The sequence below is a fragment of the Periophthalmus magnuspinnatus genome, chromosome 1, assembly GCF_009829125.3.
Source record: "Periophthalmus magnuspinnatus isolate fPerMag1 chromosome 1, fPerMag1.2.pri, whole genome shotgun sequence".
Lineage (NCBI taxonomy): Eukaryota > Metazoa > Chordata > Actinopteri > Gobiiformes > Gobiidae > Periophthalmus > Periophthalmus magnuspinnatus.
Window position 1 is genome coordinate 13,315,438 of NC_047126.1, and position 22,704 is coordinate 13,338,141.

The 22,704-nt window shown below is 39.7% G+C and overlaps 1 protein-coding gene and 1 pseudogene across 1 annotated transcript in view; both read right to left on the reverse strand.

The window, feature by feature from the left end:
* The window catches only part of dnah6 (dynein, axonemal, heavy chain 6), a 32,212-nt gene extending 21,290 nt beyond the window's left edge, over positions 1-10,922 (reverse strand). Inside the window, exons 1-27 of the mRNA XM_055227033.1 lie at positions 10,771-10,922; positions 10,547-10,675; positions 10,361-10,471; positions 10,059-10,202; positions 9,833-9,988; positions 9,655-9,705; positions 9,494-9,586; positions 9,281-9,400; positions 8,932-9,112; positions 8,753-8,849; positions 5,141-5,366; positions 4,883-5,047; positions 4,648-4,758; positions 4,451-4,576; positions 4,170-4,325; positions 3,908-4,069; positions 3,475-3,612; positions 3,116-3,283; positions 2,881-3,029; positions 2,056-2,163; positions 1,831-1,957; positions 1,544-1,756; positions 1,237-1,458; positions 1,035-1,157; positions 678-860; positions 422-565; positions 77-298 (exon numbers count right to left, since the gene is read on the reverse strand). Coding sequence (XP_055083008.1) covers positions 77-298; positions 422-565; positions 678-860; positions 1,035-1,157; positions 1,237-1,458; positions 1,544-1,756; positions 1,831-1,957; positions 2,056-2,163; positions 2,881-3,029; positions 3,116-3,283; positions 3,475-3,612; positions 3,908-4,069; positions 4,170-4,325; positions 4,451-4,576; positions 4,648-4,758; positions 4,883-5,047; positions 5,141-5,366; positions 8,753-8,849; positions 8,932-9,112; positions 9,281-9,400; positions 9,494-9,586; positions 9,655-9,705; positions 9,833-9,988; positions 10,059-10,202; positions 10,361-10,471; positions 10,547-10,675; positions 10,771-10,818 — 3,873 coding nt within the window. The 5' untranslated portion in view covers positions 10,819-10,922. The remainder of the gene's footprint in view (positions 1-76; positions 299-421; positions 566-677; positions 861-1,034; positions 1,158-1,236; positions 1,459-1,543; positions 1,757-1,830; positions 1,958-2,055; positions 2,164-2,880; positions 3,030-3,115; positions 3,284-3,474; positions 3,613-3,907; positions 4,070-4,169; positions 4,326-4,450; positions 4,577-4,647; positions 4,759-4,882; positions 5,048-5,140; positions 5,367-8,752; positions 8,850-8,931; positions 9,113-9,280; positions 9,401-9,493; positions 9,587-9,654; positions 9,706-9,832; positions 9,989-10,058; positions 10,203-10,360; positions 10,472-10,546; positions 10,676-10,770) is intronic.
* A 6,863-nt stretch (positions 10,923-17,785) lies between these two features.
* On the reverse strand, positions 17,786-22,541 carry LOC117393962 (sodium channel and clathrin linker 1-like; annotated as a pseudogene).
* Positions 22,542-22,704: the final 163 nt, after the last annotated feature.

Sequence of the window (22,704 nt, forward strand, 5' to 3'; positions counted from 1 at the left end):
ACATCTAAATTAATTTATTATGTTTTTCAAATTGTGTATTTAACATATTTTTATCATCCACCATTTGCTTACATACCTTCCCCACTCCAGTATCACCAGTGAAAAGTACAGAGCGTTGCACAGACAGCAGCTTCTCCATCAAATAGCCATATCGCACAGTGTCTGTGGTTGGGACCAGCATCTCAAAAAATGGCTGCTCACAATTGTATTTAAAAGCAGGAATGATCTTGTCCCACGGTTGCAGATGGATGTTCTTAAAATTCATGTGTACATTCCATAGAACCATAGACTCTGGAATCTGTAGTTTATGGTTAAAACAAACCCATGGAAATAAAAATGTTGCTTTAATTGTAGCTCTCTGAAACTAAAGCATCAACCTAAGTACTTGACATAATTAATATATGTGAAATATTGTGTGTACCTCTGCGTCCCTGTTGCCTGCAAATTGTTCTTTTACAAAAGCCTCAAAGGACTCCCAGTTTGTGCTTATCAGATTGCCCCCAACAGACCAAATATAGCAGAAGATAAACGTCTGACAAATAACCCTGTTGAGATCACGTGCATCCTAAAAACAGGACATAAATAAATAAAATCTGAAACTGTAATGTTTTTAAATCCTCCACTTCAGCAAATAAAGGAATAATAAAAGATGTGATTGTCTTGTATTGTTTGTATACCATGGTAAATCCAGGTCCGTCCTGGCCAAGCAGCAATACTTCAAGTAAAGCACAGAGAGTGGTGACTTTACTTATGTCCACTTGGCAAATAGCCTGTATACAATTTTTTGATACAAACTGAAGACCCTTCTCCACATAGTTTTCAAACAATCCCAGGAGATATTTGCTGACTACCTCTGGAAACTGGAATGAAAGAAATGCTGCAAAATTAATAATAAAACATGAAGTTTCTTTGAATTAAATGAGCTGGTTTTGCAGTATATCGTGATGTGTCAACACGATATGATGAGTGGTATCAACAAACACTGTATAAAATATTGAATGAGGTTATGTAACAATACAAAGGGTGAATGCAACCTTGTCTCCAAGACCACTGATCCATGTCTGAACATAAGGCATCCATTTGAGCTCATCTGGATCAATATATACCATTCCACAACGACTGACTGTTGCTGGAGAAGCCACAGCCAAATCTTGAACCTGCAAATCCAGTTACAGTTTTAAACCTGTGCAAAACTATAAGAAATAAAAAATAATAATAATATATGTCTATGCTGACCTCAAACACCATGTGAATTGATGGGGTGAGCTTGATTCGTTCACTATTGGCGAGACAGAGCATCTTGTTGTCATCAAGCACAGTGTTCATGTTTTCAATCCACAGGGCGTCTACGGGGCCATCACATATGACCCATTTGTGATCGTCAGTCGTGTCGCTAACCGCATCACGGACACTCAACGCCATCAGACCATCAATCCATTCAAGAGTGAAATTGTTCACCTATGGTAAATAAAAAATAAAAAACATCCCAGTACTTCAATATTCTAAAATTATCTATTCAATCAGTGTTGACGTTCAGGAATACCTCGCCATAGAGTTCTCCCATTGTCACTGATTTGGGGTTAAGAATATAGGTCTTGACTGGCTGGTAGAAGGAGTTACTTTTCTTATAATCTGAGTTGTAAAGGGTCTTCAGGGTGTCGGCCAGAATGGTGTAGACAGTAGTTTTACCCCCTCCAGTCGGTCCAACAAGCATAACTCCATGCCGCACTAGCATAGTCTCATACAATTGGATTACCTGGAGGAAATTCAAATTAAGCATATTGAAGTATTTTTCTTTTAAAGAAGAAGGTTAGTATTGATGAATGTTACCTTTTTGGTCATGGTAGGCAGAGGCTGTAAATTGCGCTTAACCAGAGACTCTAGAATAGTAGAATGTAGCACACCATAATCATGCTCAGGGATAGTCACTCCTGGAAACAGGTCAGATAAGATCCCACTAGAAGAATACAAGATCATATTAATGAAAAAATAACATCAAAACAACATAAATTAACTTTTAAATAGGCATGTAACAAATATGATCAAAGTTTTTACCCAAACAAGACGGCATCATCTGTGAGAAACTTTGGAAGGTTAGAGTCCCGCAAAGCTCGGATAAGTACCACATCTTCACTGAGGTGGGGGTTGCTCCTCTTCAGGGATCTATATATACATATATAGATAGATAGATAGATAGATAGATAGATAGATAGATAGATAGATAGATAGATAGATAGATAGATAGATAGATAGATAGATAGATAGATAGATAGACATGTAAAAAATATGAACAAGCAGGTGTGTGCGTGTGTTTATTTCAGGCAAAGACAGGGACATGTAGCAAAGTAGTGAGTTTTGCTTTGACTATTGATTTTATGATTTTCAAACAATTCGTAGTCAACGTAATCAAATAAAACTAAACTTTTCCCTTTCCCATTTCTTCATCACTCAGTTACACAAAACAAGTATGGGAAAAGCAAAGAGTCAATGGTGTGCAATGGGAGACAATGAATCTCAAGTCAATTATAACACCAAGAGCATTAGCTAATAACAACATTTGAACACATGATGCTCTCTACACTGGGTGGAGGTGCATCAATTTAAATTAGTTTAAAAACCCATGCAAGAAGAACAAGTACAAGTGGGTTTTTCTATCTCCCAAATTGCTTACTCTACCTGTCTACGTGATGTGTTGGTGTAATTTGTCATTGATTTGTACACAGTCAGAGTAAACGATCGAAGGAGTAAACTTAATATGTTGCTAAAATCAATACTGGATTACTGAATTGCATAGTTTTCCATGGGGCTATATACTCTGCCATGTCACACTGCCTCCAATGTCTGCAAGTACATATGTTTGTGTGTTTGTATTTCTCTGACCCGGCCATCACCAGCACAGATTTGACCGCTCTCATGCCAAAATCATAGTGGTCTTGTTGTGACAGCTGCTCCGAGCATAGCTTATACATCTGGGTCATCTTCCTAGCCAAAGTCTTACTTGATTCGAACCCTTCAGAGTATAAAATCACCTGAAGCAAGAAATTAGGCAAATACAAAAAAGAGAAAGTAAATACAGAAAGAAAAGTTCTTAAATAAATGATGCTACAAATATTACCTCAGCAATAAGAGCATAATTAGGGACCATCATGGCTATGGGTCTGAATAAAGCCTTTAGGTTGTCAGGCAGCTCTGTTCTTCCAGCATAGCCAGGGTTCATGGTAATGAATGCAGCACAGGTCATCACTAGTTTGATCTCCCTTCCCTCAAATTGAAACCTCGACAGCTGCAAAATAAATGGTAAATGGTCACATTTTTATATAGTGCTTTTCCATCCTCTAGGCACTCAAAGTGCTCTACTATTAAAAAGAGAGAAGTTAAGTTTAATTTAAAAAAAAAGATAAGTTTCATCAAAAACATTGTCTGAATGTGAAACACGTGAGTGAAAAGGGAACAGGTTAGTGTACATAAGCAGACCTTTGCGGCTTTAGCATTTCGAATAGTGATGAGTTGTTGAGCAATCACAGACAACACTTCAATGTCAATTCGATTAAACTCATCAAAGCAACACCAAGCTCCAGACTGAGCAAGACCACTGAAGAAGCGGCCCATCATCTGAAATACACAAAACATATTTATATTTTAATGACAAATCTATGGACAGTAACTTATTTATTGTTTTAATAATTATGTTTTATATTTAAATATAAATATATCAAATAATGCATATTTTATTGTGTGATGGAATTTGTGCTTTCTTTACTTGTGCAACAGTGCCACCTAGTGTCAACATTATGTAAATTCAGCAATTGTATAAAAAAATGTTAATTTGAAGGCTTATCTGGAGAAAAAGGCTGCCTTTGCAAGGAACATGCAGGTGTCCGTACAAAGGTGTTTAATCCTGTCTAACCTTGTAGTCCAATCCATCAGAACAGTTGAAGACGACACACTGTATGGCTAAAGCCTTGGCCAGATCCTTGGTGGTTTCTGTTTTTCCTGTCCCAGCTGGCCCTGCAGGCGCGCCTCCAAGGTCTAACTGTAGAGCCCCCATTAGACATAAATAGCAACGATCCTGATTAACACACAAAGAAAAACAAAAGAAAAACATAAAATATAATTAAAATCTGTTAAATATTTTGTTAAATTTATGTAAATGATAATATAAAATATACCGTAAGTGGAGTAATAACAAGCCTTGGACAGGCTCCAAGGTATTCATAACCATAAATATATGTGGACAAAGCCATAGTGGCAACACAGTTGTCCAAATCCATGTCCCAGTGATAACGTAACTGTCTCTGCCATTCAAAGTTTGACCTACTGTCCACCTGTAATGTTGTAATATAGTGTAATATTGACATATGAATATAATTACAAGCAGAATAATTAATTTATTTAATTTAATCATCAATTTATACACATAACATGTACAATCACAAATGGTAAAATGTACCTTCTGCCGGACAAGATCTGTGACAATGTCTCTAGCATGAACATCAATGGTGATAAGCGCGGTGATTATATTCCGATGTAAAGATGGTAGGTGTCCTCTTACTAAAGCTGCCAAAGAATTCAGCCTCTAGAAAGAGTTGTTGAGGATTGTAATCAATGTTTGGATGAAATTAAAAGAACACACTGAAAAAAACTTACACTGAAGTTGGTTTGTTCAAACTGCTGTAACGCAGCAAAGTGGTCATGGTCCCCTTCAAGGCAGGCATCCATTTCTCTGCACCACATCATCTGGGAGATCGTCAGCACTACCTTTTGGACAAATACATAAGTGAGATTAAATACCTATACATCATTATAAAATAGCATTTTCATTAAAAAAGCATTATTTTCCTCCATCTAGGTACAACAGTGTCAGAGAAAGTCTTGTCTTTACCTGTGACGGATGTCCAGCCACAACCCATTCCTCTCTGGACTTGACCTGGTAATCTGCTATGGCGGCTTTACTGAGACGCCGCAGTGATACAAACATGGCCTCCTCTACCTTGCACAGCCAATCTTCTACATTGCCCTGCGCCTTAAGTCCTTTAGTCAATGACACCTGTAATGAAGACAAAGAAATCATGGATTAACCATACAAATTTACAGATAACACCTAAGATAATTAGTCTGCTTTTTTTTTTTTATAGCTGACCTTTTCACCCTCCGGTGAGATCATTTTCAGGATGTCTTTGCTATAGATTGTGTCTTGTTCAGAATCAACATCACCCTCTGTGGTATCTCGAGGTTTTTCAGGCAACAGGGCAAACTCTAGGCGTGTAATGGAATCAAAACATTTCCTAAGATGGGGCTGCACTGCCTGAGGATTTCTCGTCTGGGCCAGAATCTTAAGCAGTTCATCATTAGATAAGAAATAAAACCTGTAATAAAAATATATTAGATTGGTCCATATTATAATATAGTGCAGGGGTGGCGAACACGCGGCTCTCGAGCTGCATGCGGCTCTCTGCCAATAGGAATGCGGCTCTTTGCCTCTCATCATATTTTCTATATACTATGGCTCTTTGCATCGTTTCATGTTTCACTTATTTTTTTCTCTCTTAAAACACATTCAAATCCACCAGGGCTTATTAAAACAAACAATAAACAATATATAAAAACTGATTTATCAGTGTTTTTTACGCTGCGTCTGACACGTGACCGCTCGTCATCTGCATCTAATGCCACGAAAATAAGTAAACATTTCATGCGCATGCAGACTGTTACCCTCGTCGTCAAAATGGCAAAATCCATCCATCCATCCATTTTCTTCTGCTTATCCGGGGCCGGGTCGCGGGGGCAGCAGTCTAAGCAGGGACTCCCAGACTTCCCTGACCCCGGACACGTCCTCCAGCTCCTCCGGTGGGACCCCAAGGCGTTCCCAGGCCAGCCGAGAGACATAGTCCCTCCAGCGTGTCCTGGGTCTTCCCCGGGGCCTCCTCCCAGTGGGACATGCCCAGAACACCTCCCTAGGGAGGCGTCCAGGAGGCATCCTAAGCAGATGCCCGAGCCACCTCAACTGGTTCCTCTCGATGTGTAGGAGCAGCGGCTCTACTCCGAGCTCCTCCCGTGTGACCGAGCTCCTCACCCTATCCCTAAGGGTGCGCCCGGCCACTCTGCGGAGGAAACCCATTTCAGCCGCTTGTATCCGCGACCTTGTCCTTTCGGTCATTACCCAGAGCTCATGACCATAGGTGAGGGTAGGAACATAGATTGACCGGTAAATCGAGAGCTTTGCCTTTGGGCTCAGCTCCTTTTTCACCACAACGGACCGATACAGCGACCGCATCACTGCAGACGCTGCACCAATCTGCCTGTCAATCTCACGCTCCATCCTTCCCTCACTCGTGAACAAGACCCCGAGATACTTGAACTCCTCCACTTGAGGGAGAGACTCACCACCCACCCGGAGAGGGCAAACCACCTTTTTCCGGTCGAGAACCATGGCCTCGGATTTGGAGGAGCTGATTCTCATCCCAGCCGCTTCACACTCGGCTGCAAACTGCCCCAGTGCCTGCTGCAGGTCCTGGCTCGAAGAAGCCATCAGGACAACATCATCTGCAAATAGCAGAGATGAAATCCTGTGGTTCCCAAACCAGACCCCCTCCGGCCCCTGGCTGCGCCTAGAAATTCTGTCCATAAATATAATGAACAGAACCGGTGACAAAGGGCAGCCCTGGCGGAGTCCAACATGCACCGGGAACAGGTCTGACTTACTGCCGGCAATGCGAACACAGCTCCTGCTCCGGTCATGCAGGGACCGGACAGCCCTTAGCAAAGAGCCCCGGACCCCATACTCCCAAAGCACCCCCCAAAGGACACCACGAGGGACACGGTCGAATGCCTTCTCCAGATCCACAAAACACATGTGGTCTGGTTGGGCATACTCCCATGAAACCTCAAGGACCCGATGGAGAGTATAGAGCTGTTCCAGTGTTCCGCGACCAGGACGAAAACCACACTGCTCCTCCTGAATCCGAGGTTCAACTATCGGTCGGATTCTCCTCTCCAGTACCCTGGAGTAGACCTTACTGGGAAGACTGAGGAGTGTGATTCCTCTGTAATTGGAACACACCCTCCGGTCCCCCTTCTTATACAGAGGGACCACCACCCCGGTCTGCCATTCCACAGGTACTGTCCCCGACCGCCACGCCATGTTGACACGTCTCCGCCATGTTGCAGAGACGTGTCAGCCAAGACAGCCCCACAACATCCAGAGACTTGAGGTACTCAGGACGGATCTCATCCACCCCCGGAGCCTTGCCACTGAGGAGCTTGCCAACCACCTCAGTGACTTCAGCCAGGGTGATGGACGAGTCCGCCTCCGGGTCCCCAGTTTCTGCTTCCTCCTCGGAAGACGTGACAGTGGGATTGAGGGGATCCTCAAAATATTCCTTCCACTGCCCAACAACATCCCCAGTCGAGGTCAGCAGCTCTCCACCCGCACTGTAAACAGTGTTGGTGAAGCACTGCTTCCCCCTCCTGAGGCGTCGGACGGTTTGCCAGAATCTCTTTGAGGCCGTCCGATAGGCCTCCAGGCAAAATGCAAAACTAAAAGAAAATATGAGGATGAACACGGGACATTTCTGGAAGAATGGGAAGATGCTTACTTTTTTATTGAACGGAATGGCAAATCACTCTGTTTAATCTGCAATACTACAATATCACATTTCAAGGCTTCAAATCTCCAGCGTCATTTTAGCTCTCTCCAGGCTCATATGGACAAGGAATTCCCCAAAGGTTCTGAACTACGCAAGCACAAACTGAGCACCTTGAAAAGCCAGGTAAAAAGACAGTCTCAAATGTTTCAGCAATTGAAGAAGCATGGAGAAACTGTGACACTTGCATCCTATAAAGTGGCGTGGAAGATTGCCCGTGCTAAAAAAACATACAACAAAGGAGAGTTTTTAAAACAGTGTTTTGTGGATGTAACTGAAACCTTGGCTCCAGATAATAAAAAAAATCCCACTGAGATTATCATCCCATCACTCCAACAAGGTAAGAAAATCTGTGATGTGGTTTGGAAATAACACCTGACTTATGCTTGTTAATATTTTAATAAGATAAGATAAGATAGGCCTTTATTAGTCCCACAGTGGGGAAATTCCAGTATTGCACCGCACAGTTAAAGAACAGAAGGAAAATGGTTCATGCAATAAAACAAGATAATAGATAAATAGCTTAGAATAATAAAAAAAATAGACTTAAAAAATAAATTAAAAATATTCCATCAGTTTATATTATACAGGCCCTATATGTGTTTCTGAAGTGTGGTCAGTAGTTGTATGTGTCAGAGAGAGACAGAGATGAAGATAAAGAGCAAATGTGTGTGTTTGACAGAGTGAGAGAAACAGAGAGAGAGGAAGAGATGCCTGTGTGTGTGTGTGTTTATGTTCAACACACACTTGTTGGGGGTATCTGACCTCTGGGTAGGTGCTGTGTTAACTCTGGCTAAGCTGCATTTGATGTGTGTGTTGAGGGTGGACACTTATCTTGAATGAAATGAACAGAAGTACAATGCTTGCTGTTGTTTTGTAAGGAGAGGAGTGTTTTATGGGAAGTAATGTGTGTGTGTGTGTGTGGGGGGGGGGGGGTGCGTGTGTGTGCGTGGGTGTGTGTGTGTGTGCGCGCGTGTGTGTGTGTCTGTCTGTCTGTCTTGGCAGGTCAGTGTGTCGTGTGGCTCTTTGACTCTTACGGTTGAAAATTTTGGCTCTTTGTACCTAACTTGTTCGCCACCCCTGATATAGTGATTTTCTTGTGACTGTACCTTGGGAAAATGACTCTCTTAGATTCAAGATAAGCCTCGAGACATTTATGTATTTCATCCAAAAGGGCATTGTTGTCCTTAAAAGTCTCCAGTAGATCTTTGTAGAAAATAAATAAAGTTTTAATGCCAGCTTTAACTTCTTTGTATTGAATTACTATGTACTCCTAACAGTTACTCACGAGGCTGGGTTGCTGCTCTCAGGGCGTTAGGCATCTTTTTTACCTTTGCCATAATCATCTTCCAAGACTTGTCCACTTTGAGAAACATCTTAGATTCTGAAGGGAGCTGCCTCTTTATGTCTGGGTCTAAAAATATACTCTCCAGATACAGCCAATTTCTTTGGCATGTGAGCCACTCATCCTATAATAAAGAAAAAATGTAAGAAGTGAAGTATAACTGGGACCATGTGTGGATTTTTTTTTAACGTAACATACAATCCGAGATATATTAGACCTGGCTGTGTACATCTCACTTAAAAATATCAAAAAGGAATCTTTAGTTGAACATGCTAGATATAATTGATTTTACCAGGGTTTGATTGAAAAGATGCAACTGTCTCAGCAGCTCCTCCACCCTGGACTTGATACGACTCACATAGCGAGATGATGCAGCTGTCCCAACATTGATAATGCTGTCATCCAGGACCATCTTTGAAATAAAACAAAAAACACATAGAAATAAAAAAACAAAAAAACAAAAAAAAACAACTTTAGTTTAAAAACATAATGCATGTGTAGGTACCTGTATATCATCAGTTCCACCTAAGATAAAAACTCCTTTGGAGTCGCCATGAGACAGAACAGTGAATTCTGTATTTTTCCAAATATCCTCCACCTGTGGATTTTTAATAAGAGAGATTTAACATGTACTGTATAGAAGAAATAATGAAGGAAATGCCATACCTTTTGAATTAAGGTCTCAACAGAGGCCTCTCCTGAAGCTTGCCCTGAAATCTGAAAATGAAAGAAAGGAATCCGTTTTTGGGGTGGTATTGCTCGTACTCTTCTTAAGTAGTCGAGAATGAGTTTCAATTTCAGGAAAATCTAAAAAACTAAAATAAAAGTATTTAAAATGCATTACCTCTTGTATCTCTGTCCCATAGTTAAATAGATCAAGCTCCTCTAATTCTGCAATAGTAAGCTTCTCCACCTCCAGATTTTGTCCCACAATATACCCCAGAGCTTTCCAATGTTCAGCTTTTATACATGGGTTACGGAGATCAGTTATCACAGGAAGCTAAAGTGCAGATATTCGGTTTTGTTACATTTTTAATGCCATGCTGTTAATCAGATCATGTTTTACTCACCCTAGACTTCATCACTTCCACTTTCTCCTTAAAAGTTGGGACTAAATTGTTACATGGCAGCCCCTTCTCCAGCTGGCTTGCATATTTAGTGTATTTGGTAACCTGTGCTGCTAACAGCTCCAGGTCCAGCTCCAAAAGCAAGCTCTGGGTGTAAACAGTGAGAAGTGTTTCAAAGGTTTCATGCAAAAAAAAAAAAAAAAGCAATATGCATGTTCAAATACAAATAAAATTATGAATTAATAATTAAGATCAATTCGGTGTAGTAATGCAATGATTATTTGCTACAATATATTGCTCCGTACCTTTCGCCATTTTTCCTGTAAAGTCTGCCATTCCTCCAAAGAGTCCCACAGCAGGTGCTTCAGCCGAACCTCTGTGGTCAACATGTCCAAAGACTCAAACTTCACCTCCACCTGTTTATTCATAAAGAAGAATGTAATGGTCTAATCGGCTGGTATGGTGCAGATAATAACAGAATAACATTTTACATTAAATCGTTTCTGGTAGGACATATAAGTGGCTGCTTGGGCACGAAGCTCATCTACAGAAATCTGGATTTCACCCAAAAGCAGCCGCACTTTGGCAGGATCTGAATTGATATCCAGTATTTGTTTGTCCTGTGTATGAAATTCAGATAAAATAAAAAATAAATACAAATTTTAAGTTCAAAATAAGTCAAAAGGCTAACAATAAAAAATATTGTTGTAACTACCTGTGATTTATGATCAATTTTCATAATTTCTTGTTTCAGATCGTTCATATCCTTCTTTAGTGAAGAGTTGAATTTTTCCGTTATGTCCTTTTTGGCCCAAGATGCATCGTGAATGTTCACTTCCAATGAGCTAATAGCAGGTTTTAATGAGGCAAACACAAAGGGATCTTCAGGTGGTGTTACAATTGAGTAATTGCTAATCAGATTGTACAGCTGACTGATTGCTTCTTCCTCTTCTGCTAATCCATGGATCTGGTGGCAGATAATAATAAAAAACATCTTTGCTATTGTTATTTTAAACTATTTTATTAAACTGAGGAAGTAAATTTACTTACTCTCTCTTGTATTTGGTCCAAGAAAATAAGGTAGTTGGCTAATTCAGCAGTGGTTGATGGGCTAAATTCCAGCTTCACTTGAGCGTCAATAGTCTCTGCAAGAGCAGTGTCTACCTTCCGCTTAGCAAGTCTGGTCAGGAGCTCATCGATGACCTAGAACAGAATTAAGTTTGCAAAAAAAAAAAAAGGTTTGCAAATACTATGATACAGGCTAAAATATTCTCTCCTTCTTACCTCTAAACAATGAAGAGGGGACTGCACGAGTTTCTGTTTGAGTTCTGTTTGGTCAACAAGCAGTAAGCCAAGGCTCCTCTTCTGTGGAATAATTAAGGCTTCATTGTGCTGATTATGATATAGAGCTAATACCTTTTCAAAAAACAGCAAACCTAAAAAGACAAAAACTTACATGAAGGTTTTGTAAATATTGAGTGACAACAAGGATTACTTAGACATTTTACCATGTTCTTTTTGTCGTAATGCTTGAGCATCTAAATTTTTGTTTTCCTTGTAGAATGTCCGAAAGTGCTCAAATGTGTGAGCATAAACATTTGCAGTATCAAAAGCAAAGTGTATTGCTATCTAAAATTTAAACAGAATAGTAAAGCATGGTTATGTTTAAATTCACATTATAACATACATAAAGTAATTCATATATACAAACAGAAAGTGCACCTTGATTTCTGACATAACTTGTTGAAGGTGGCTGTCACTGTCTAGAAGGGCTTCAAGACATGGTTGTTCCTTTTCATCACAAACAATTATATATAATTAGCATGAAAATGTCTCATCAAAAACAACAAGTCTGAATGGAACGTATGTGTAGGAGGTATGAGGAATTGTAACCTTATTTCCTTCAGTTAGATTTATGAATTTATCCAAGTCTTGATCGGACATAAGAGTACGCACAGATAATACAGTCTCTTTAAACTGCTCCATCAGTTCCTCAACAGCCCTCTTGTGATAGAATAATAGGTTATTATTACACATGGGCGCAATTAAAAAAAAAAAAAAACAGAAAAAAAACAACAAGATTATTTAAAAACATACCTGAAATTCTTCCTCTGATGGAGCATAATGCAATTTATCCAGAGAAAGTTTGAGCTCTGTGATGAAAACAGGTTGCCCTTGGACAGCATCAACAGTCTGATGAAGACAGGACATTACTTGGATAGAGAACAAAGTACTAACATTAACATTGTATTAACATTGTAGTGTCATACCGTGTTGTTCTTATCCTCATTAGCTAAAGGCTTAGTTGCACCATTAACCTGAATGTTCGAATTTTGTATTTGTGAAGAATCGGGTGTTTTTTCAACTTGCTCCTGAAATACCATCAATACTTTCTCCACTCCACGTACCACCAACATGTGCAGAGTGTTGGTAAGTATGAGGTCAATGAGATGGATAAAACTGAAAAATAAAAAAGTACATAATAGAACACCTAGAACACTTGAAACGTCAACTAAAGTGTTTTAAAAAGAGGTCCTAATACGGGGAAAACTTCAAAATTATATTATATTATATTTACCCTTGTAACCGGTTTGCAAGAGAACCTCGACTTTTCTCATCATTTTTATCTGTGAAATACAATTACTGAATTACTTTCATCACATTGTGAGCCTTACATTTATAAAAGCTTACGCACCATAGTCATCACAAGGCTTCAGCTGCAGGAAAGAGTTTCGGCAAGCACTTATAGCCAACTCCTTTACCAATCCATGAAAATTATCCAGATCACGGCACACCTTAAACACATACACATATAAGGATTTTGGAAGACATTGCTTTTATGAACCAGACATTGTGATGTCACCTCCTGTAGCTGTTCACACTGGAAATCCTGAAACTCTTTCAGAGTGTAGGTCCGTTTTTTATCCAGGTGAAACAGGCCTATGGTAGCAATCTGGATACATAGTTTCCTGATGTCTAGTAGAGCTGGACCAAGGGACTATAATGATACACAAAATTGAGATATTGATAAAACAAGTTGTTAAACTCACATGGGAATGTGCCATTTAATTACAAACCGGATCAGCAAAGAATAAATGGTCTCTCAGATGTTCTTGAGCCAAATACATCTTCTTGTCAATGATTTTGTGGCGCCAACTATAGAACGGCTTTAACAATTTGAAGTTGGCAAAGAAAGGGATTTGGATCAGCTTACAGTGTGAGTTGTATTCTTCTTCCCACTGCTCAAGAGATGTTAAGTCCACTTTGCTTCCACACACAGCAAGCACACCCTTGTGGCTGATTAGCAAATACTCGTCTTTGCTGTAGACATGCATGATGGGTTCAGAAGTAGGGTCCATTTTTCCAATGGGAAATGGCCGTCTCGGGGGCTCAGGAGTTAACTTATTTATACCTGACTTCTGCTGAATTGTATTGGAAAGAGAAAAGGGAAAAGCAAGGAGGGGATGCAATATTATATCTCTCAATGTTTTTAGATCTGTATTTTTAATTAAATAAACAAATAATAAAAACTGAACATTTACTCTAATCCCTGACCTTTGAATGTGCCTGTAATGGAGGTAGCCGAGCAGGAGGTCGTAAAGATGCTATCCGATGTTGTTTGGCAGGAGGTTCTATTTGCCACAGACAAAAAAGACACTTATAATAACTTATACTATATAATAACTACACTCACAAAAAATTTAAAACAAACTCGATCATTCAATCATAATGAACATGTTGTTTATCAATAGTTTATGAATAATCAGTCAGGCTTAGTAACTACTTAATTAAGGGGTTAGGAGCTATGGTTAGTATATTAGGCTAAATAAGTTACAAGCCTGAATAATTCTTATTAGCCTATTTGTTTATGAATTAAGTATTTTCTTGTGCTTTATTGTTTGGGTGTAGTTAACTGTTATCAAAAAGACTTATCATGAAGGAGCAATATTTTATGTTAAAGTACAATAATTTACTAGGACTTGACTTACCTTTGTACTTGCCGTCTGAGGCTGGGCGATTGAGAGATACTGGGGGCTGTGAAGTACGTTTTCTGTCTGCCGTTGGGAGGGGTGGGAGGGTGCTGGAGCGGACAGAGGCAGAACCTCCATTTTTCTTGGAGAGTAGTCGCATTTGACGTGCCTTCTCTCCAAACTGCTGAAGCCTTTCCCTCTCTTTGGCCATGGCCTCTGCCAGAGCCCGTGCTTGTTGTGAAGGACCCTCACTGTCCCATCCTGGAACATACATCTTCTTCAGAATCTCCTCGTGGCTTATGCCCTGCTTCATACCGGGTTTTAGGTTCATGCCAGGAGAAGACATGGTTTCTGTCCTTTGATGAAAATCTGCATAAAGACAGATGGATTACCATTTTGAAAAAATCTAAAATTTAAATATAGATTTTTAAGATCAGCAGACCAGATGATTTTGGATGTTGTTTAAAAACTAGCGGGGACTTGCTGTAGCTGGTCCCAGACTGGAACAGTCTAACTCTGGATATTAGAACATCCCAATCTTTAAATTTTTTAAATTGTTTTGTTGAAAAGTAATTTGTTTGCACTGGCTTTTAACACAAGCTGAGCGGGACATTTGAATTGCACTGTTTTATTGTGTTTTTGCTTTTGTTTTATAGGATTGCAGTTTATATTGCCTCTGTACAGCACTTTGGGTTTGGAGTTACGAAAAGGATTAGTCTATAGCCCTGGTCACAAGAAGGCGGACTCCGGTCCCAGCTTTTTTAGCCTATATCTGTTGAATTTCAAAGTTTATAATGCGCACATTATCTAACCATCTTGCGCAGCTTATAGCCTTCGCCGCGGTAGAAAGCGGAGTCTCCTCCGAATGAGGCGGAGTGATACGGTAAAGTTTTTAAGAGAGCCACACACGGTGCGGGCCAATGAGATCAGTGTATTTGGGGAAGGTGCCGTAATCTATTTTTAGACGCGCAGATTCACACACAGACAGCAGCGGCTCAGCTTTACGGGGAGAAGGTATGACAAGCTCCAAAAAAAGAAAGGAGGACATGGAAAATAGAACTTTTAAAGAAGAATGGACTGATCAATACTTGTTCATCCTACCAGACGGCAGTACAAAACCCGTGTGTCTCATATGTTCAGAAACTGTCGCTCTCGTAAAAAGCGGCAATGTTAAACGGCACTTTGAAACTAAGCACGGCGCATTTCCACAAACTTATCCGCCTGAATCTGCAATCCGGGCACAAAAAATCAGCGATTTACGTGCAAGATATGATCGTTCCACCAGAATCATGGTCAATTCATTCACTGCACAACAACGAGCTACCGAGTGTTCTCTTCGAGTTGTGTGGATTTTGGGTCAACATAAAAAGCCATTCAGTGACGGAGTGATTGTCAAAAACTGCATGACTGCAGTTGCTGAAACCTTATTTGACGGAAAGCAAAAAGAAGAGATTTGTGAAAAAATAAGTCAAGTCCCACTGTCAGCATCATCAGCCACAAATAAATCTGAGATATAGCAAAAGATGTTCTGGCCCAGCTTGATGAAACCATTCAGAAGTCAGAATGCATAAGTTTAGCAGTAGATGAATCTACTGATATTACAGACAATGCACAGCTTTCAGTTTTTGTAAGATTCTTTAACAAAGATGAAAAGAGGATCTGTGAAGATCTGCTGGGACTGGTATCTCTGGAGAGCAATACAAGAGGTGAGGATATCTACCTAGCCATAAAGGAGCTTCTAACAAAAAGGGGAATAGACCTGAAAAAAGTAGTTTCAATAACTACAGATGGTGGCTAGAATGAAAGAGGAGCACCCTGAACTCATCTCTTATCACTGCATAATACACCAGTCTGTCTTATGTGCCATACTCTCAGATCAGTATGCTGAAGTGATGAACAAAAAGATGAGAATGATAAACTTCCTCAGAGCATCTTCATCCCCCCAACATCACCTACTCAGAGAAGTTGAGGCAAATGCTAAGGACCTTCTTTTGTACAACAATGTGAGATGGCTCAGCAAAGGCAGGGTTTTGGGGCGCTTTTGGTCAGTTCGAAAGAAAATCACAGCTTTCTTAGGGCAGCTGAAGAGCCAAAGAGCAACACAATTTCAGATGTTCTTGGATGACAAAAAAAATGGACTGTGTAGCTTTCTTGGTTGATATCACATCACACCTGAATCAACTTAACTTAAAAGTACAAGGCAAAGGCAATTCTGTCTGTGATCTAATGGCAGCTATCCGTGCATTCCAAAGAAAGCTGGAGCTGTTCAGGGAAGCCCTGCAGGGAGACTGCACTCACTTCTCAACTGTCAAGGAACAAGTTGAGGGAGAGAAGTCCAGCTTTCAACATTTTGTTGAGATACTCATTGCCAATTTTGGAAACGATTTGACAGTTTCAACCTTGGAGAGCATCTTACTGTCTTCATTCAAAATCTTTCATAGTTAAGCATAAGGAGGTCCTTACTGACATAAGGAGGTTTTCCAGAGAAGCCAATGACAGTCATATGGGCAAATGCAGGATTTCTTCAGATGGAACTTGCAGATCTTCAGTCAAATGTGGTGCTGAAAGAGCAAGTTAGTGAAAGAGATGCTGAATCTTTCTGGATCCGGTTAGTTTCAGAGACATCTTTCCCAACACTAAAGAATGTAGCCCTGTACATATTGTGTATGTTTGGTTCAACATACTGCTGTGAAGCTGCTTTCTCCAAAATGAACATCATCAAAAACAAATACCGTTCCAGGCTCACCAATGACCACCTTCACATGTGCTTGAGGATGGCTTTAACAGCATTCAGCCCTAGATTTAGAATGCTTGCAAAGCAACAAAGAGCTTACTTCTCTCAGAAAAAGTAAAATGCTATGTTAGTTCAAATTATTTATCAATGTTCAGTGTTGTGTAGTTTTTGTAAAAGCAGTTTTTAAAATTTTGTTTTACATTCCAGTCAAAAAGCATGTTTTTGTTTTACTTTGAAATAAACATGCAATTTATTTTCATAGTTAAATGCACAACTTAAAAACTGTGTTATCGTTACAGCTGTTAAAATTGGAACTAAAAATAAAACGGAAGCTTCGGACCTTCACTTGTCGATTTTTTTTAAATTCGGACCTCAGTGATATTTTATTTGTGACCCCTGGTCTATAGCCTCAAACACATCACTTACCTTTAATCATAAACTGCATTCAAAAAGAATCTATGGATGAAACTAAAGGCGATACGACCAAACCAACGTCATATTATACAGTCATGGCCGCACCACAGCAGGTTACACCGTCAAAAAGTTCTCCGGACATAGACAGCACGTGTTTATGCCCCCATGACAAACCTTTCCACTATAAAGAACAGATGTAAGAAATACTCAATTACATTTCTTTCTTACCGCCCTAAAATTAACTTTGCTGTTGCGCTGTGCCGTTCATTTCATTTGCCTCAACTCCGTGTAGCGAAGTTAATGGTTTCCTAGCAACAAAACTGGTTTCCCGGCATGCAACGCAACTAAACAAGGGCATGTTGGCCATGGAGCGCGACATTTAACAGATCAATTACCATGAACAAAGATGTAGGGTTTAATGTACCGGTAATCATGAAAACATGAATGTAGAAAAAAAAGAATTTAATTCATGAATAATTCAATTCACAATTCCATTACAAAAATGTATTCTGTAAACATTAGACATTAGAACGAGGCATCACCTCCTCAAAGTAACAGTGGAAAAATTCAATTATATTTAGTATTAACATTTTTTTAAAAAGCTATTCGAGGTGGTGTTGTCAGTTGTCCTCATATCATCTCTGTTGTGATGCAATCATATTCAACTACAGGGAGGAAAAAACAGAATGTTATGAGTATGTGATGGGACTGTTTTGTACTTCAAACTCGGTGTCAAATTTCATAGAGACCTGATGTGTAGCTGCGGTTGCTTTTTGTTCAGCTTGTGTGAGGCGTAGCTGAAGACGGCTGGACTTCTCCTTATACTCTGCTAGCTGTCGTTCATACTGAAATACATTACATAGCAAGAATATACCTTGCATAGGGACTTAGGATGATTTGATTTTAAACTGACCTCCGCAATAGTGGCACGATCAGTCTCAAGCTGCAATTCAAGCTCATGTGAACGTTGCTTCTGACGATTCAGCTCTGACCTTGAAAAACAAAATACTATGCATAACATATTGACGTGAATCGCACTGAAAGTCTAACTTTGTTGTTTCTTTACTTGTGGCTCATTATTTTAGTCTCAAAGTCCTGGATCAGCTTTTTGGCCTTTTCTTTCCAGCGCTGAGTAGTTTTCTTTTTCCCGTTTCTTCCAACTCACGAATCTGAGCATCCAGTTCTCGCTCTTTCAAGCAAAACTCCTGTTCCAATTGTGACATCTGAAATAGTAAATAGTTTGATCATTTGAAATAATCACAGCTTCTCATTTCAAATTGATGGTAATAACCATTACCCATTGCTTGGCTTTCTTTTGATCAATCAAGTTTGATTTTCTCAAATCATCCATGTCTTTGCGGAGCTGAATGTTTTCCTGTTGCAGCTTAAGGCGCTCCTCACTGATGCTCACACACTCCTCCCTGGCTGTAGTCAAAGAGTTTTGCAGACGCCGTACTTCCTCTTGGCACCGGGACAGTTCTTCGCTGTAGCTGTAGAATGATAAACACATCAAAAGGGAAGGGTGAGCTGGGCAGATGCAGAGGAGATAACATGATGTTTCCATGCTAACATCATTAATAGTAGCAGATGGAAGTGTGCTGGCACCACTCCCGCTGTCACCTTACTGTTCCAAGAGGAGTGAGAACTGAAACTGGGATAGGCCACTTACTCCATTTCCATCTACTTCAGTTTGCTCTGAGTGCTTTGCAGAGTGAGATTAATGTCTTCTCTCCTTCTCTCAGCCTCCAGACACCTGTGGTGAAGAGCCTCTATCTTTTTTAACTCTGGCTCCGCCCATCCCTCTTTGTACACCTAAAACACAGAATTCATAGCAAAATTACTTTTACTATTATTTTTTTTTACTACTGTTTTTGCTGTAAACAACCTTCTCCAGTTCTTCCTCTACAGCTTTTCTCTCTCGAAGGGACCTTTCAATTTATGATTGTTTATCTGCACATTCCTGAAGTGACAAAGGAAAAATGTAAGGAAGCTAATTTTGGTGTGACAACCACTTAATTTCAAGAGACTCTTACTAGCTGTAAAGCAGACAGCTCCTCTGTCATCCTGAGAATTTGAAAACTGCACTGTTTCCGAACATTCTCAACCTGTTGATAATAAAATATAGATTAGCTTTGTCTGTGTAATCCCTCAGTCGTCCAGGTCTGATTTGTCTTTTGCCTATAGATTACCTTTAAAAATTATTTTTCACAGTAATATTTCTGGGGTTGGAGGACTTACCTCTTTTCTCGTACGGACAGCGGCATCTTGGATCAACTGCTTTATAGTCTCCTTTGTCTTTTCCAGTTCCTCTGTTTTTTGTTTTTCTCTTAACAGGGCCTTGAGGGAAAAAGGAACAGACAGAAGTACATTGTCAGAAAATTTGAACCAAAATGACAGAGATGCATTTGCCCAGATACTCTTCTTCTTAACAGAATGATGTACCTGCTCTTTTTGCAGCGCACCCTCCTCTGCTGCCTGAATGCTTTCTCGGACCTTGGTAAGAGCTGCATATTTCTCTTCCTCTAAAGTGGTGCAACGGGTCTGGAGCTCCCCAACCTTCTTCTCATAAACACTTTGCTCTCTACGAACACTTTCTGCTTCCTGTGTTGCAGCATTTAATCTAGTAAGACAAAACGAACATCACTGTCATGTAATACTAAACATGCAAAGAGCACATTGAGAATTATTTTAACTATGGACCATAATTTTGCACTCTTGTGACCTTTATAAAGACTGAATGAATGAATAATGTAATGCACAATGCCTGTTAACTGTAAAACATCCTCTCACCTGGACTGTAGATGGCCCAAGGCAGACTGAAGCTGCTGCAGTCTTCTGTCAGCTGCATTCTCTCGACCCTGAGCCTCGGCTACATCTTCTTCCTGAGCACATGCAGAGTGTCTTGGTCAATTCCAGTTTATTTAATTAATCCACTTTGCCCAATTTGACCACTCACCCGTCTCTGCATCTGTTCCTGGAGATTTTGCAATAATTTGGTCATCTCATTTACTTTGACTGTGGCTGTCCGCAGTTCAGCCTTAGACTGCCTACAAAACAAGACAGGAACATGCTTCACATATTTACCATGTCAGTATCTTTTTTCCATCAAATTGTAAAATTATAATTACCTGTTGTAACTTTGTAGCTCCTCCATCTCAGTTGTCTGCTCAGTTAATGTCTTCAGAAACTGCTGGTTGGTCTGTGTGTGGCAAGAAAGACAGGAGTTCCATTTGTGGGGCATATCTTCAAATTCTATGTAGATAGATAATGTTCGCTTGTTTAAACTATTTTTCAAGTACACAACTTCTAGTAAGCCCTTCCATCTGTCCACAAACACAGTCTCAAATATACCAAAGGCTGAGGGAAAGCTCAAGGCCGGCCCACATTAAATATTCATCAGAGAGCTATAGTATTACTCCTCATTGTTTCTGAGGTGTAGGACCCGGCTAACATGTCACTGCGTGTGTATGTGCATGTCCTTTGAAAAACGGCATAGACTAAAATGAGCAAACAAACTACAACACAGCCAGAGTAGATAACGCAGAGTTACAAAGGGAATAAGAGACTCTAAGCAATTTACAGAAGTTGCAGAAGATATTTCAGTTGTGAGACAATTTGATCCCACAATTAAAATAGAAGATAATAATGTAATAATCTTTTAATCAACCAACACTTACCATTTCTAGCTTCTGATTGTCCACAAGGAGCTTTTGTGCTTGTTGCTGTAACTGAACAAGCTGATCCTATTATGAAAAAAAATATCTTAGATAAAATTTAGCTGTTTATAATAAGTCTCTGAACAACGAAAGATAGCTGGCTACTGAGAGAGCATTTTAATGGTAATGGCTCCATCTAGTGGTAGGTGGGAGACAATAATTACTCAACTGTGAGCTGCTTCTTCTGGGCATCATGCATCTGTGTGTCAGACACAGACTTCTGGTAGATCTGCTGAAGACGATCTAGCTCCTGAGACGTTGTTTGTCACAACTCCATGGCCTGCTCTCACTCCTAATTATTAAAATATATTAATGAACTTTGTGTTGCTGAAAAAAGAAAGATTGTAAATTCTAATAAAAACTTGTTCAGACAGCTGTATCTGCTCCTGGAGATTTTTGATGATGATGTCCTCCTCCACTGCACTGCCCTTTGTTGCTGAAGGCACTGGGATGGCATGTAATTGTCTCTCTACTGACTCTCTAAGCTCAGTGTGCAGCCTTAAAACAGTGGGAGTTTAAAAGGACATTTTTTAAATAGAGCCCTGTATAGACTACAAATAGAATTCAATTTTGTCAGCTGTCATCTATTCTTGAATATCAACAAGATAATAAGAGCCTGGCTCGCTAATGCCATAGTCATTCCATTTTGAGAGGTGATTTTAATTAACACATAGGCAAGTGGAAGGTCACTAACAAATGAACATGACCTTTGTCAAGACTAAAAGACCACAGCTTCCCTCACTGATGAATAGTAATATACTAAACCATATAATATCTAATTCATTTTGTAAATTAATTCATCTATGTCAACTGTAGTAGGCTATAAAATTCAAGGAGAAAACTCCCTGATTTAATAAATCAATGCCTAGCTAATGGCATTAATGGCATTATCGTATCTTGATTGCCAATTACAAATTGAAGTTTGAAGTTTATTGGGTAAAGGGCTGACACAAGCATACCTTTCATTCTCCTTGACAACTCTGTCCAGCTTGACTTTTATGTCTGCCATTTGTCCCTGTAAATGAGACAGGAAAAATGCATTAAAGATTAAATAAGCATATGTTGTTACAGTTAAATACACTAAGTGTACCTGGTATTTCTGTAACTCTTCCATCATTTCCTTTATGTGACGATCATATTCATCAATCAAGGGAGCCATTATACTGCAATGTTTAAGATTGTATGAGGAGTACATTAAAGAGCAACTAAATCAAATCTTGACCAACGTAAAGCCAAACCTTCTGTCAGTAATCCAAGGGGTTGCGGGTTGTGCTTGTGGTTCCACTTCAACCTAAACATAGATATTTGCATTTCAAGTTAAATGAATTCAAGCAATTTACTCGTGATGAGATTTCACCATTTTGAGCTGCAACTCAAAGTGGATCATACCTGTGGTAAGACTTGAGGGTTATGTTCATGTTGATATTGGCTCAGGACAGAATTTAACCTCTGGACTAAAAAAAAAAAAAAAAGTATGGGATGCTGTTTACAAGCACAATTAATGTGTCTATGTATGTGACAGACGTCGGAATAACATCTCAAATGTTTGAATTGTGAATCAAATTGACAAGTTAGCGACATAATTTAATTAAATTCTTACCTTGGTCCCGCAAAAAGTGTAATTCAGCTTCCATGTTATTTGTGTGTGGTTTTTTAGTGTAGCAGTCGACTCCGTGTGAACTTTACAAAGGGCTTATGGTTTTGCTCTAAGCGTCAGATGCAGCTGGTGGTTACCAAACATTAGCTCACCTTTAAGCTAGCTGATCAGGCTAATCAATCTCAGAAAGGATACTCAATTGGGACAGTCAAATAAA